The sequence below is a fragment of the Anabrus simplex genome, chromosome 1 (assembly GCF_040414725.1).
Source record: "Anabrus simplex isolate iqAnaSimp1 chromosome 1, ASM4041472v1, whole genome shotgun sequence".
Taxonomy (NCBI): Eukaryota; Metazoa; Arthropoda; class Insecta; order Orthoptera; family Tettigoniidae; genus Anabrus; species Anabrus simplex.
In genome coordinates, this window is record NC_090265.1 from 276229413 (window position 1) to 276246831 (window position 17419).

The window sequence follows — 17419 nt, forward strand, 5'->3', positions numbered from 1 at the left end:
AAGACTAGAAAATAGAAGGAATAGATTCATAGGTCACCTGCTAAGATGGTGGTGGTGATTATTGTTTTAATAGGAAGCAAACCTAGGCAACCATCCTTTATATAATACTAATCAGGGAGAGAAAATGAAAAATGAGGGTATCGGCCAAAGAAAGACAAGAGCCACGAAGTGCGTGGAAAATGAAAGACTCCCTAGGCCTCGAATGCTCTAATACAGTTGATAAACTAAAGCATAATAGGTTAATATGGTTGTTTGATCATGTGTTGACTTGTGCAAATCTATTACAGAACTATTTAAAATAGTTTTATTTTAGTCTGCTTTGTCAATACACCTTATAATGATAAAGCTATTTATTTTACTATACATGTTTCGGGAAATACATCCAATCACTGATGAAAGGAATGGATGTATTTCCCAAAACATTTAGTGACTGGATGTATTTCCTGAAACATTTATGGTAAAATAAATAGCTTTCCATCATTACAAGGTGTATTGACAAGGCGGACTATAGTAAAACTATTTTAAATAGTTCTGTAATATATTTGGTTATTAAGCTTCATCCTGTCTGCCTGATGTATGTTGACTCGCACTGATTACATTTCAATTTGTAAATTACCTGAACCCATAAATTGACCGTTTCAGGAGTTAACTCTATTTTGGTTAAAGAAAAGGAAAAGGGGATGAGTGCAGTTTACTTCAATATTAGATGTTTCTTCCACTCACAGTGCTTTCTTTCCTTTTTTACAGACGTAAAAACTACATGCACGTTCACAAGGATATACATGGTCCGTTTTAACAACTTGAGAAGTTCCCTATTCCGCACAATTATTTTTAAGGCCCCATTTTAATAACACCTGACAACCAGTGTTTGTAATATCATCCGTAGATGATAATCAAAGACATATTTTATGTTCAAAGTTACTATTTTTGTGTCCCCCCCATTGGGGTGACATATGGTTATTAGGTTGACTATGCAACAGAGAAAGTGCATGTCACCCCTACAGGGTGAAAAAACTTGTGTTTATTTTAATATCAATTTAAATCTTAGTCATTAGTGTAGCGGCTGATGATGTCCGAATTTTGGACGAAGCATGTACCGCAAATAAAAGGTTAATGAGATAATATATTATTTTGTGTATTGAACAGGTGGACCCTCAAGTGTCCTCGCTTATACACATACTGCTTAGCCGAGCAGCTCGTCTCCTTTCTCCCAAGTCTTCCCAGCCCAAAGTTTGCAACACTTTTTCATCACTACTCTTTTGTCAGAAATCACCCAGTACAAATCAAGCTGCTTTTCTTGGGATTTTTTCCAGTTCTTGAATCAATGTTGGCAAGTGTCTCATAAACTCCCCTCTTAATCATTACAGGATCAGGATCATTTACCTACACTAAGTTCTATTTTCTAGAAATGTAGCCACCCTTGTTGTCACTCTTTTGTCTAGTTCAATTGGACTAATTTTTGTTATAGTCTCCCATGATTTACCCCAGGGCTGCTCAAACTTTCATGTATAGAGGGCCAATAGTTATGAAAAGGACAGTTTGTGGGCCACAGACTAGTATACATTATTATTATTATTATTATTATTATTATTATTATTATTATTATTATTATTATTATTATTATTATTATTATTATTCCAATAATTCTTTCTTTATTCGTGTCAGAAGCATCAACTTTACTTACAGATATTTAACAAAAACCAACAAGATATCTACATTCCTACTATACAAATATACAAGTCTATTATACAATCACAGATAGAGCAACAATATTCGAGAGCTAGATGATGCTTGCCCAGTATTGGGCGACGTCAATAGTGTTGGGGGAGGCTGCAATCAAGTCTTTCATAGTGCACATTGAAGGACATAAAACACACTGACATAGATGTTGGATCGTCTGCTGCTCTCTGCAATCACAAAGTGATGGATCACTTGAGAAGCCCCACTTCCGCAAGTTTACTTTGGTTCTGCCGACTTCTGTACGGAGTCTGTTAAGGGCTTTCCATACTGTGATGGTGCAACGTAAAACAGATTGTAAAAAAAAAAAATCATGGTCAATAAGTTTTTAAAAATCATGAGAATGTTTTGCCTGATAATGTTGTCTAATATTGCACTATTTCAGAACTGCTATGACCTCACTGCGTATAACACAAATCACTTTACTTCCATGTTTTTTCACGAAATAAGTTCCCATCCAAGATACATTAAACCTCCTACACTCGCTATCAACTTTACGCCATTCCAAAAGCATTGTATACTTTTAGGAACAAATATGCAGTGCATATTAACAAGTTTCAAACACAACTGATTGACAAATAACTGGGAAAGTTGGGTGAAAAACAAAAGGATATAGGCAAGAGTAGCGTCTGAGAGGAGAATGACCGGAGAATTCCTTCTATACCTGCATGCCCTGGTACCCATATTATTTGACAATGTTGTACTTTGAGAGCTTCAGGAGAAGTGAGTGGTAATACCAGACAGTTCTGGATATTATCTGGACTGCTTCTAGTGCCTTAATGGCTGCTTGGCTGTCCGTAAAAATGAAAATGTTCTTATTCCTATAGTTCATTTTCAGATTTTCTTCAAGACACGTTGTGATAGCTGTCACTTCACTTTGAAAGACTGTAGTATGTTTGCCCAGGCTCATCTGGATTGATCTCTCAGGTCTTCCCCTGTTGATCCCTCCTCCTGTGCCATCCTCAGTCTTTGAGCCATCAGTCCACCACACTATATCTTCTCTATCAGTGTTCAACCTGTTGATATCCCAGTCTTCTTTTTTTATTATCTGGGTCTCAGATGGTTTTTCAGAGTTGAAAGTTTAAGTTGCAAAGTTGTATTTTGGTATCATATAATCAGAAGGCATGTGTAGAACTTCCTCTGTTATTACTCTATAATTTTACAGTGTCCTAGATTGGGTCTTTGTGCATTCCAACATTCTGATTGTATCAGTCTATATGAACTCATTCTAGTCTGTCCTTTTATGAAATTGCATAGTGATGGGATGTCTAGTAAAGTATTCAAGGCTTCTGTCGGTGTAGTTCTCATAGCCCCAGTTATGGCTATGCATGCTGTTCTTTGTAGGCTATTTAATCTACTGCTGACTTTTCCTTGACTTATTTACTGCCACCAGATGATTGCAGCATAGGCCATCAATGGTCTAATGATCATTGTGTATATCCACATTACCATTGATAGTTTTAGACCCCATGTTTTTCTGACAGCTCTCTTACATACATACAGCAAGTTCTTGGGGCGGGTTATGTTCTTTTCTATATGTGGATTCCAGGTTAGATTTTTATCTAACGCTACACCTAGGTGCAGTGCTTGTTCTTCCATATATATTTCTTACCCAAAGAGCTTCAGTGATCTCTTTCCATCTAATTTTCTCCTTCGTGTAAAAGGGACCAGCGTTATCTTGTTCAGGTTGACTGATATTTGTTATTCGCGACACCAGATCTCCACAAGGTTAAGTGATCTTTGCATGAGGTTCTGGATAATACTCATCACCTTACCTCGTACCACAATCACTAGGTCATCTGCGTATCCTTGTGTATAAAAACCCTGTTTGTTAAGCATGGCTATGATTTTGTTCACCATGAGGTTCCACGGCAGAGGAGAAAGAACTCCTCCCTGAGCACAGGCTCAGGTGGCCCTAACCATCAGCATTTCTTCAAACAGGGTTGCTTTTATCTTCCTTCTGTCTAACATAGATTTAATCCATTTGACAACGGTTTTACTCACCTTGCTCTTTTCCATTGCTTTGATCATAGAGTCATAGGTTGTATTGCTGAAGGCTCCTTCCATATCTAGAAATGCCGCCAGTGCAATTTCTTTTTATTCTGGGCTTAAATGGATCTGCCTGGTCTATATGCTAACTGATTTTCATGTGACATTGAGTTCAGTTACACTGTTCATCTGATATATTTATCCAGAATTTTCTCCATTGCTTTCAGCATGAAGGGAGTTAAACATAATGGTCTGTATGCTTTGGCTTGGACATAATTTGCCCTTCCAGGCTTAGGTATGAATACTGCTTTAGCTTCAGACCATGATTTTGGCACGTACCCTAAAGCTAGACTAGCTCTGAAGAGGCCCGTCATTGATGAGTATCTCTCATCCTTCCTGTAGGAGTATCGGAAGTATCTCATCTGGCCCCGGAACCTTTATAGGATGAAACACGTCGATTGCCCATTTTACGTGGTTATGGTTTATTATTCTGTTGGCACAGTTCCAGTCTGCTCTTCGAGCTCTTGTCTCTGTTCCAACCGTTTCTTCTTCTGTTATCTCCTCAGCCTCAGGAAAGTGACACGCCATTAGGATCTCCAGCGTGTCCTTCCCTGCCTGAGTAAATGACCTATCTGGGTTATACTAAGTGAGTTTCCTATGATAAACGTCCCACATACCATTTCTAGATGATGTTCTATACAACATCCTAACCTGTTTTTTCATTTTGGGTAGTTTGTTGTTTTACTTTTTTGGTGTTTTTCTTTTCGTTTTTTTTTTTTTTTTTTTTTTTTTTTTTTTTTTTTTTGCTAGTTGCTTTACGTCGCACCGACACAGATAGGTCTTATGGCGATGATGGGACAGGAAAGGGCTAGGAGTGGGAAGGAAGCGGCTGTGGCCTTAATTAAGGTACAGCCCCAGCATTTGCCTGGTGTGAAAATGGGAAACCACGGAAAACCATTTTCAGGGCTGCCGACAGTGGGGTTCGAACCAACTATCTCCCGAATACTGGATACTGGCCGCACTTTCTTTTCGTTGAGAGGACAGTTGTCATGGAATGAGTCTATAATGGCCTCTTCTAATAGTTCCACTGCCTCATCCAATTCTTTCTGTCCTCTCACGTTAGTTGGAATTTTTTGTACAGCCTTCCGTAGAACTTCTCTGAATCTATCCCAGTTAGTTCTTTTTGGATCTCTGTACATCTCAATTCCACATAGTCTTGCATCTATTCCAAGTTTGCAATATGCATACTGCTTAGTGTAATGTCTATTACCTCCCTACAGTTTTTATTTATAAATGCAGGCTTGTTTCCTAGATTTAGTATCATCAACTCAGTTCCAATAATAAACTCTAGTAAAGACTCACCTCTTGCATTGCAGTTCGTGCTGCCCCATGCAGTGTGGTGTGAATTTGCATCTGCTCCAAGGACTAGGTGTTTGCCTTTCCTCTTTGCGTTGCAAATTAGGTTCTCAACTTCTTCTGATGGGGGTATATTAGTTGAGTCATATGAAAGGTACGCAGAGCCTATGGTTATTTCTCTGGGTCCCTCCCAATTTCCAAGTTTAATCTTGGCCACGGTTAATTCCCATGAACAGTGTCCCTGCAACATAAGACATTTTAGCTTCCTGTTCACAAGAAGACATGTTCTGGGTATTTCTGATGTTGTATCGTACATCAGCTTACCTCCAGATTCTACCAGTCTTGCTACTCTGCCCTTGACTAGCCAAGGCTCTTGAATAAGGGCCTCGTCAACAGTCCCGGACTTGAACTTCCTGTGAAATTGGCCACAGCTGCTTTTTTATGCTGAAGATTGGCCTGAAGGACCTTCAGCACCATCTTTCTCAACATTGGGTTTCGTTTTTCCCTTGATGACCTGAAACTTGATCTGCCCAAGTCCGAGCTTAGCCTTAAAGCCTAGGTCACACTTGGCAATATTCTCGTTGCTAGTTCTAGCTGCAAGTTCTCACTGATAGTAAAATCGCTACAAGAATTTATGTCACATTACAAAGACTCAAGCAAGGTAGTATATAGAACTACAAGCAGTGATAACATTGTTTTTCTGCATTTTAGTAGACTAGTTTGCTGAGTTTTGTGTAATTTTCATGGTGTTTTATAATAATGCTGTCTGTTGGATTAGGGAGCAATGTTATAAGACGTTTGTTGAGACTTACAGTGCATGAGGTCAGTCGCGAATTATTGATAGTGTTGACGAAAGAAAGAAGAAAAGGTAAATGGATGAGGGACTGGAAAGGAGGGGTCAGCTTGGAGCCTCCAACAGACTAATGCATCTTTTAGGTTTCTTATCTTCTTCTTGACCTCATCTAGCGTAACTGTAAATCCAAACTTGTGTAATTAAACTGATCATTTTAGAGTAAGCACTATCTCTACGATCTCTTTCCATGTAATCACAGGTCGAAGCGTCCCACAGGGCCTCATACTTCCGTAAAACCTCCAGAAATGTTATTATCTGAACACCTGACCACTTTATATTACTCATTTTAAATGATAACACTGGAAAATATATTTATAAGGTGTTTTAAACTAAAACTTCTTGCTACTGTGCGCTTCCTGTATCAGCGATTACGCTGTCACACAAGGCGATGAGTTGCTGCGTGATGATCACGTGACTAGCTAGCAGCAAGAAAAGTTAAACATGTCCGACTCTTCTCGCAGCGATTTTCCTTCTCGCTGGGCTTTCGGCGAGTAGCGACTTTTTAAATCACACTGAGCGATTTAAAGAGTGAGTACTCATTGCTAGCTGACTCACTGCTATAAAATCACCAAGTGTGACCTAGCCTTAAGGCTTCTCTTTTTGAGCTCTTCAAAGTCTCTTTCACCGAGGGCCAAAACGACTGTGCTTCCTGTTTTGTCAATTGAAGTGGTATTCAGCACTCTCCATTCTTGCGTTAGAAGTTTGGTATCATGCTGATTGATTCTGACAAGAAAGAGAGGACATACTTCAGAGATGGGAACGGTATTTTTCAAAAGTACTGGATATTAGATTCACAGAACTAGCTGCTGAAAGGGAGCATGAAGAAATAATAGTTGAAGGAGGCCAAGAGAAGGACATATCCGTGCTAGAAATAGAAGATGCTGTACAGAAGATAATGTGTGGGAAAGCGCATAGAGTAGATTAGGTAGCTACGGAGGCAGCAGGCCCGGTAGGAATAGATTGTTGTACAGATTATTTAGAGGGATATAGAAAAAAGTTAAGTCTCGGAAGATTGGGATAAAGGTCTAAAACTCCAATTATTCAAGAAAGGCAACAAGAAGAAATGAAACAACAATGAAGGAATCCCCTTTATTTCACATGTAGGTTAGATATCTGAGAGCATATTGGAAAGGTGGTTGAGAATGAAATTACAAAATAAAATAAAAGAAGAACAATAGGGCTTCAGGGCATTATCCTTGAAACCAATAATCTGCTGACTGAATAAAACTGCTGACTGAATAATTTCTGCCATCTGTAAATCCTCGCATACACACTCTCCTTGTTCATTAATGATTTCTGGAATGTCCTTCTTGGAACCTGCTTCTGCAGAGAAAGGAGGTTGGAACTTTCTAGAAAAGAAAAGAAAATTTGGCTTGACCTACGAGATGCTCTCGAAAGAAAGTTAACAAAACTGTTCCTGTCACCTTCTAGTGTACAGAATATCAACTATGCGGAAGATCTATTACAGTGCTGAAGTGTCCTGTCTCAAAATCTTTATGAGCTTATTCATTGGATTTCACTGTAAACCTTCTTACTCCTCTTGCAGCTGCAAGTGAGGTTATGGTCCTGGTGAATGTGACCATTGCTATGTTGTCAAGTTTCTTCCATCGAACGGGAAAGGAGCTTAACACGCAACAGCTACGTGCACCTCTCTTTGTGTCAAAATCTGTTGTGCTTCTGTCTTTACAAACTTTGTGATTCTTTGACCCATTTACAATAACAGTATAGTACAAAATTGTAGGAAAGACTAGAATGTTAGCAAAATCTCAAAGATATCACCAAAATTTTTGGTTTCTGTAAACCAATAGAGAAGAATAGGAAATCCATATAAAAATGTTTACCAGAGAAGAAAGCAAGAAAAGGGGAAAAGCCCTGAACCCTTAAATATGCAAAAAAGGGGGGATGGGGTAAAGCCTTGGAGAGAACATTATCAAGAAAGGGTAATGTTCTTTCATGGCCAGAGTCCATTCTAGGACTACAAGCGAGAAGATTAATAAGTCCAGTAAATAACCTCCTAAATAATCAATACAGATTATGGATGTTTTTTTATCTACAGTATAACCAAATTAATTAATTATAAACCTGTCACTAGATACAAAGTACAATGAATTGCCTCAGAAACATCCATTAATAGAGAAATTAGCCCGGTGATATTGAAAGATAATTGACTAACAATTAAAAGGACATGGGGCAGTAGAATTTAGAAGACTTAGTAGATAACAATAAAGTCATATCTCATATACACAGTACCGGGCGAGTTGACCGTGCAGTTAGAGGCGTTGAACTGTGAGCTTGTATCCGGGAGAGAGTGGATTCAAGCCTCACTGTCGGCAGCCCTGAAGACCTTAATTAAGGCCATGGCCGATTCCTTCCCACTCCTAGGCCTTTCCTATCCCATCATTGCCATAGGACCTATCTGTGTTGGTGCAATGTAAAGCAAATTGTAAAAAATATATATATAAATATGCATTCTACATTTGTTTAACCTCAAATATGTATTGTGAATACATCTAACCTCAAAATCTGTATAGTTGAAAACCGTAGAAAAATCTGTAATATTCATATATTGGATATGGAGGTTTCTGGAAACTTACAGTAATGATTTATTATCCATATACCTGTAGAAACATTAGGAGAGTTTTAGACATGTCCATGTGTGTTTATAAACAGTAATTGAACATTCGAGTTTGATTTACTCCAGTCGAGAGGCCAGTCGATCGATTGTCAATGTATGTTTGATTGTGTTCCATTCAGAGTGTTGCAAGAACATTTCCAGAAGTCCATATTTCTAGACTGTTTGTCAAACAGTATATATATTGAGCTGTCAGGCAGACAGCCAGTCAGTGTTTGACTCGGAGTGAGTGTTGGGTTCCATGTTGGAGCCAGTGTTGGTGCTGGACTCGGAGTCATTGTTGATCTCCATGCTGAGTCAGTCAGTCAGACTCAGTGAATCAGTTACTGAGACAGTGACAGCGAATGTAGAGTGTGTGTTAGAGCGAGTTGATATCTGTATTTATCAGAATTGACTTGAGTGAAAGGGTAGTCAGTCTTGTCTTGTGATGGCGAAGTGAATAATCAGTGTGTGGACTGTTGATATCTGCATTGACAGAATCAATAGTAAATTGCCTTAGTGTGTTCTCCTTAATAGGACAGTGTCGTGTATAATTTTGTATAACTGCATGTTGTTAAGGAATAGACGTAGCAACAATAAAGTGATGTTATGTAAGGAGGTGAACGTATTTTGTGTGATATTTACACCAAAATAAAATTGCATTGAGAACAAAACAGTTGCACCTATCAGTTCCCATAGTAAAGAAGGTGGTAAGGGAAGGGAGGTTAAGGGAAAGTTGGAAACAAGCAGCTAGTAAACACAAAAAAGAAATTAAGGAATTCTTAAATTTAGAATCGTGGAAGACACCACACAGAAGTAAAAAAAATTAAGTTTATTATTACAAGAAAGGCATTTCAACTTGAAGGAGCAGTTAGTGTTATTCCTTTCTCCTGCCTTTGCACAGTGATGAGAAGTTGAAGTGTAGATGGCGAGAAAGATTTGCCAAGGAGAATCTTAGCTCCATCTGCAGAGAACTCCACACACAATGAGCCGATGAAAAAATGAAATGGCGTATGGCTTTTAGTGCCGGGAGTGTCCGAGGACATGTTCGGCTCGCCAGGTGCAGGTCTTTTGATTTGACACCCGTAGGTGACTTGCGCGTTGTGATGAGGATGAAATGATGATGAAGACGACACATACACCCAGCCCCAGTGCCAGTGAAATTAACCAATGATGGTTAAAATTCCCGACCCTGCCGGGAATCGAACCCGGGACCCCTGTGACCAAAGGCCAGCACGGACAATGAGCCGATGCTACATCTGAACTAGCTTTTCGAGACCAACTAACCCTGTATCGGTCAAGGCTGGCATGGAGAAGACGAGAATGTTTGAGAGCTGATTGAGGTAAGTAGAGTAACAAGGTGACATCATAGTTCTGGCAACAGCAAGCAGGCAGTAGACTTGATAGTGCACGATAAGCAGCGTAGGTAGCAAAGTAAACAAAGTCGAACAGTGAAGGTCGAGTATAAGTTTGTGAACTTGCGTAGAAAGTTTATGGAACATCTGAGTGAAGTTGACGATTTCAGAAGTAGATGCAAGTAATGCAGACAGCGACACAAGGTAAGCAGACGATGTTACACTTTCTAGACCAGGGGCATCATCTCTCCGTCAGATGGGTCCTTGATTAGAATCATGTAGGCTGAGTGGAACTTGAACCAGCCCTCGGATCTGGGTTAAAATCCGTGACCTGGCCATGAATTGGACCCGGAGCCTCTGGGTGAGAGACAGGCATGCTGTCCCTACACCTTGGGGCTGGCTAAATTACAGTATAGGAAATACATCTTACACATCAGTATTTCCATACATTACCAAGATTGATGACTACTGTCGTAGATATTTTGTGAAGGGTTAATTTGACCGGGCGGCTGCATTAGAAGTTTATTGATGAGGTTGTTGACTACTTGATGTGAGCTGCTAGTATGCACAGTGTATGCACATGTGCCAAATGGTGAGGAAAAGCATTGAAGAAAACAATGTGCAATGTAGTTGCTATAAATTCCTCAGTGAACATTATTCATTTGTGTGTTATGATGTTTTGTATTGTATAGCAGTAAGGTAAAATACCTTTTTATGAACTCCTTAATATGTATTATTTTGCAAATGAATCTTTGATATGTAGTATACCAAAAAAACATGAAGGTACAGTAAAATGAAACATTCCTTAAATTAGCATCCACACTATGTCATTGATAGATATCTTCATATGTCAGATGTTTGAAATTTCCATGCATATGCTTTATACTGAACTAGTGACCTGCCCTGACTTCACATGGGAGCAATTTGGAATTTATAATGATAGGTCTTATGAGATTTCCTTGTAATGCAGAACTTTGCTATATATTATGTCTTCTGTCTGAATTTCAGTTGGTTAATAATGTGCTGTAAATACTTAATTAACTCTCTCCCACCCATAGCATAGTAATGCATAGTGCAAAAGCTGAGAGCCTCCCATCCCCAGCGTAGTGAAGCGTACTTGTACTTCTAGTCGCATTTATGAGCCATCTAGCCAGCAGATAGACAAATGTAACTTACTGTTACTAGCATGTGCACTTCCTAAAGACCAAAGATATTAGTTTTCTTCTTTTAAAACCTTAGCAGGCATATTAGAACACGAAATGTGGAAGGCAGTGACATATCATAAACAAACATGTTGGCGCTTTTGTGTGAATTTTTTTAATGTGATAACGACATTGAACGTTTGGTGAATGATAACGATAATTCTGACTGTGAAACTGTTAGTAGTGGCTTAAGTGAACTCAGTGAAGTGGAAAGTGAAAATGAAAGTGATGATGGAAAATATCACATATAAGTAACCTGGACAGTAGTGCTGCCATCTGGTGACATAGGCTACAACCCTAACTAAATACTCTAATGGCGAGCATAGTTCGTTCCCGATTTTTAATGACTTGTCCAAGCCTACTGCGGGGTGTCAGTCAGTCAGTCAGTCAGTCAGTCAGTCAGTCAGTCAGTCAGTCAGTCAGCCAGTCAGTCAGTCAGTCAGTCAGTCAGTCATTGATCTGCATTAAGGACTATCTCCCAGGTGGCAGATTCTTTATCAGTTATTTACCCCCTATTTTCTTAAATGATTAAAAATATGAAAGAAGCTAAATCATATTTCTATGTTCATTAGTCTTTGTACAGTACAATATATATTTTTATAAATGTGTGCATTTTCAGAATGATGGCTGAAAAGAATTCCATTGATTTTGAGGAAAACATGCATTTCAATATGGGCAGGAGAGGTTTAAGGTTCATTGTTTTAGTACCGTAGTAGTAGTAGTAATAGTAGTAGTAGTAGTAGTAAATGTTGATTATAGTTATAAAAATGTTGATCCATTAGGGTTTTATTAATTAACCTTTATGAAAACACTTGGAACTGAAATTCATTAAACATAAATGAATATTCTTTACTTTACTTTAGCATCATATGAAAATGAATGCAAATTGTGGTGCCGAGGCCTACGTTATCTTGTACCTGACACTATAGACTCTCCATATCCATTACAAGTTGAAAGATGGTTGAGGAAAGAATTTTACAATATGGAAAACTGCAGGGAAACGTAAGTATTAGTAATTTTCCTTTTGTACTTTTCTTAATTATACATTCATCAAGACAGTTGAATTGGTGATGACTGGAGGCAGTTAATTATAAATGTAATAACTCAGCAAGTATTCTTAATACTGTGTTGTATCCTTCCTGGATATATTGCATTATTCATTTATGCAAAGATATAAACTTCTTCGTGTTTCTGTATTGTGTGTTATACTTCATTTGTGTGTTATGACATTTTGTATTGTATAGCAGTAAGGTAAAATACCTTTTTATAAACTCCTTAATATATATTTCCTTGTGGATTAATTTTTGATATATAGTATACCAAAACAGAGTGTGAAGGTACAGTAAAATGAAACACTTCGTAAATTAACATCCACAATATGTCATTGATAGATATCTTTGTATGTCAGATGTATGAAATTTACATGCATATTCTTTATATTGAACTAGTGACCTGCCCTGACTTCACATGGAGCAATTTTGAATTTATAATGATATGTCTTATGAGATTTCCTGGTAAACAATATTAGTTGGTTTACTCCTGATGTACACTATGTACGTGCAATATTTTTCTAAAGCCCTTCTAGCCACCTGCCTGTTTGCACACTCCTTTCACCCCAGGTGACATTTAAATCATTATCAACAAATTTTACCATTTTTGGTCCTAGATCGATCCATATCGACTAAGGTCATGCAAAAATGCCATGAGTGGTTTGTAGATCCGCCCTGTCAATATTTATTATAAAATCATTAGTTTACACAATTATTATTTGTACATGCTTCCCGAGATGGCCACTCCCTTCATCAGTGAATTTAACATCATAAAACAAAATTCCTTAAATTGTAAGATGTATTAACTTACACTAAAAACACAGCTCCTCCATCAGCCGTCATAGGTGGTCCATTACAAACTATCCACTTCATTCCCGTATCGATAATGTAATCCAATCAATAAATGAAAAAAAGGTTCCACCTAATTGATACTTTCTCTTTTTTATTTAGCTTTGGGCTATTTATAAAGACATTAATAATCACAGAACATGTTTCGATTGCTTAGCAATCATCATCAGCTGTTTTACATGTAGCTTAGGTAAAAATAGCATAACAATCAATTTCATAATTTACATTAAAACATTAAAAACAAGTGTTAGTAGAAAGCGTATGGGTGGGAGAGGGGGGAGGGGGAGAGTGCATTGAGGGCGGTTGTTAGTTGGACATTAAACTTAATATTTAAAACACTTATTGGACTAAAATGTCTTAGGTTCACTATAAGTCCTGAGAGCTTTTCCAATAAAATCACTTGCTGTTAAAAACTTGGAGATTTTTGGTAAAATGCTCCTGTTGAAATGTTAATGAAGTGTTTATGTCTTCTTAAAACGGTTTCTGGTTTTCTTCCCCGTCACTTGTCTCTTCTTAGGTGGAAAAGTGTGGCCCATTGTTGAATGAAGTCTAATATTTGGTGTTCAAGAACTTGTTAAGTTAGATCGTCTGTATTACGACCTGTAACCGGCAGAAAAAGATTGCGTCAATTAGTTGTGGTTGCCTAGAAATGTTTTGCCTAGGGAGGCTATTTAGTATTGGAAGATGTGGAAATATAAACTTACCCTTGTCCTGTTTGTTTTCTTTACTTCCCGTGCTACTGGTGTGGGTTCGTTTCAGCTGTTCTCGACCTTGTGTTGTGGCGGTGTGCTGTGGTCTGTAAGCTAGCTTGGTTCGGGCGGGGAGGTGGCTTCTGTCTGTGACGTAGCGGCCTCATGATTGCTTAGTGCGTTCACTGGGCGTATTTGATTCCTTCCTAGTAACTCCGTGGATCTTAATATGTGTTCGAATAAGGGGTTTCTCTGCTCATTTATTTCATTTAAGTTCTTTTCCCTATTAATTGACTTGTCTAGAAATATGTGAATACTTTCTAGACTGTTCATTAGTCTTCCCTTGTTCGGTCTATTAAGAATTACCAGGTCTTGTTTAATATCTATAAATCTATGGCCCGTCTCGCTCATATGTACTCCCATTGTGGAGAACCTTCTATGTTTCTCTGCATTGATGTGTTCTTGGTACCTTATTGTGAAATTGCGTCCTGATTGCCCGATGTATGTGGCCCTGCACTGGTTGCATATCAATTTATAAACACCTGAATCCTCGAAACACTCTTCACTGTTCTTATTAACCATATTATGGTTGAAAAACTTATGTCTCGTGTTGTTGTTTGTTGATGTTGATGTCATGTTTCTAAAATAAATTAGTAATTGAGTAAATATTAGGATTGTTGAAGGTGAACCTCACGTACTCTTTTGTTTGCTCTGACTGTTTTAATAAATTTGTTTGTAGTTTGCGCTTACGTTTGGTAATTAACTCGTTAATAGTTTTTAAACTAAAACCGTTAAACAGGGCCTGTTGTCGGATAAAAGCTAGTTCTTTATTCCTCTCTTTATTGGTTAACGGGATTTCGAAGGCTCTATTAATAAAGCTGTAATATGCAGATTTTTTCTGTGAGTCGGGGTGTAGAGAATTGTTATGAATCGTAGTTGGAGTGAATGTAGGTTTTCTATAAATTCCAAAGTGAAATTGGTTGTCTTTTTTAGTTGTAGTAATGTCTAAAAAGTTGATCGAACCGTTTTTTTTTTCTTCTTCAACAGTAAACTGTCTATTAGGATCTAAGGTGTTCAAAGTGTGCAAAATACTAAGACTATCATTGAGATCCTTGTCAGTTATAGCATATGTGTCATCCACATAGCGTACCCACAAATCAAGCCCTTTAATGTGGTCTATGATATAAGAATGTTCCAGGTGATCCAAATATATATCAGCCAGTATGCCTGAGGCTGGAGCACCTATGGGGAGGCCATCTTGTTGATATCCTTGTTGTTAAATAAAAAGTACCGGGCGAGTTGGCCATGCGTGTAGAGGCGCGCGCCTGTGAGCTTGCATCCGGGAGATAGTAGGTTCGAATCCCACTATCGGCAGCCCTGAAAATGGTTTTCCATGGTTTCCCATTTTCACACCAGGCAAATGCTGGGGCTGTACCTTAATTAAGGCCATGGCCGCTTCCTTCCAACTCCTAGGCCTGTCCTATCCCATCGTCGCCATAAGACCTATCTGTGTCGGTGCGATGTAAAGCTAACATTTTTATATCATCCCTACTTTACTTCCTTATCCCTATACCCATATCACCGCTCCCTAGTCCACCCTATTTCCCTGAAAGTACCTCCCTGTAACCCTTCTAAACAAACTTCCTAACTTACATGTACTACCGTGGTTCAAGTGAAGGCCATCTGAGCGTAGATCTCTACCTTCTACCCACCTATTATGATCTACAAATCTCACTCCTAATTTCTCACATACCCATTCCATAGAATCATTTAAATCCCCAGTTACCCTCCAGTCTGTATTATTCTTCCTCACAGTATCCCATGATAACTACAGTATCTCTGCTTCCTTAAACTTCTTCCGTGCTGCTGTAACGAGATCCCACACATCCCCAACTATCTTAGTACCTATTCCTGCTTGCCTTACGTTATTGGTACCAACGTGGAAAACTACTACCTTCTCCTTACCCTCCTCCCTCCCTTCTATTTTCCTCAACATCTGCCTTAACCTAATTCCTGGATAACACTCTATCCAGGTTCCCTTTCCTCCACACTCCTATTCGACATGTCTGACAATTGAGTCACCCATGACCAGAGCCTTAACCTCACCCTCCTCATTGGATACCCTCCTCTCCTGGTCTCCCTTAACTTCCCTGATGCCTGCAGAACCCATGTCCTCCTCCCTTTTATCCCTCTCACTACCCGGTTCCACCTGCCTCTTCCTGTCATCTACTCTATTTTTCCCTTTCCTACTGGTCCATTTCCTCTTGCCCTGCCCCTCCTCTGTAAAACTTGCCTGATCTCCATCATCCCTCTGCTGATCTACCTGCAGTGACTCATACCAATTCCTCACCCATAACTATGCTGGATCACTGCCTGAGGAAAACCCTTAGCCCTCACTTTCCTTGACCTTAGAACTTTAGCCCACCTGTCTTCCACAACTTCTCCTCTTCCTTCCCCACCTTCTTGTCTACCTACCTTATCCTGTACATTGACTCCTTCGCAAGTCTAATTATCTCCCTCAAACTTGCTATCTCATCCCTCATCTTAGTTCCGACTCACACCCACAGTCCTTACACATGCCTTGCTCAGCCATTCTTTTATCTCTTCAAAGAAATGTGAAATAATATGGCAATATCAGCAGAAATAAAAGTGTTATGTGCTAACTCCATGCTAGCCCCTTTTGGTATTTCTTGCATTGGGCTAGTGAGTCAGATGACCGGGGATCCCCCAGTCAGCCTGTAGGTTGGTGCTGGTCTTTCCGTGTATTGTTCTCATTGGCTGGTTTACCTGTGATTTTCTGGGAGATGGAATGAGAATGTTCCGTCTGTAGCCACGTTGAGAATATTGTGGTACTCATCACCCAAGCTATAAAAAGCGAGGCTAGCCATGGATGCTCGGTCAGTGTTGGACTCCATGGTGGAGTGAATGTTAGAGTCACTGTGAGACTCGGTGTGTTGGGTTCGGTGGCTGGGCTGAGGACGACAGAGGTGTATGCTGTTGTTAGTGTCCCACTGAGGCCTGAATGGGGTGTTTTTTTTTGTGTGTCAGTGTGTCCAGCAAATAGTTGGAGTTGAAGACTGCATACGGGACAGAAGATTGTGTACTGCTTTAGAATACTGTGTGTGTTTGTACTTTTGTGGACTGAGAACTGCCGTGAGTCAGCGATTAATGCAGCTGTTGTGAATGGAATTTGGTTCTGTGTTAATAGTCGCTGTTGAATACTGTTGAGCTGTTACTGTTTAGTTGTTTACTGCATGTGACTGTGAATTATCGAACTGTCTCTGGATTTGAACCAAGGAACAAACATCGTGTGTTGTGTAACCAGTAACACTGTGTTCAAACCCAGCTGCTGTATGGGGTGACTTGGAGAAGCGCAAGTAAAAGGCCTGTCAAATAGCACTAGATTTTCTTTCAGGTAAAGACTGTCCAGCTGGAGTTCTTCTGTGAGAGACTTGTAAATAGACAGCAATTAGTAAGTGTGGCCATTCATGGTTGAATAGAATTTTGTGTGTTTGTGTGCATGCCTGAAATAAGTTAGAGTAATAAAACACATGCTGTTTTATTTGTAACAAAAATAGTGTCAGAAGTGGGATAGACCTCCATGTATGATGCATCATTGTAATCAACGTGAATCAGTGGGCCAGACACTGCAGGTTTCGAGCGCCGCCTGGAGCATTCCAGAACATCGGTGTATAATGAATACACACACATATTAATCTCTATGTTTGT

The 17419-nt window shown here is 39.1% G+C and overlaps 1 protein-coding gene across 2 annotated transcripts in view; it reads left to right on the top strand.

Annotated features, from left to right (window-relative positions):
• The window catches only part of LOC136886934 (1-phosphatidylinositol 4,5-bisphosphate phosphodiesterase gamma-1-like), a 737826-nt gene that overhangs the window by 84265 nt on the left and 636142 nt on the right, over positions 1–17419 (top strand). For both annotated transcript variants that reach the window (XM_068231056.1, XM_068231055.1), the window contains one exon: positions 11967–12105. In XM_068231056.1, the coding sequence (XP_068087157.1) occupies positions 11967–12105 (139 nt within the window). The remainder of the gene's footprint in view (positions 1–11966; positions 12106–17419) is intronic.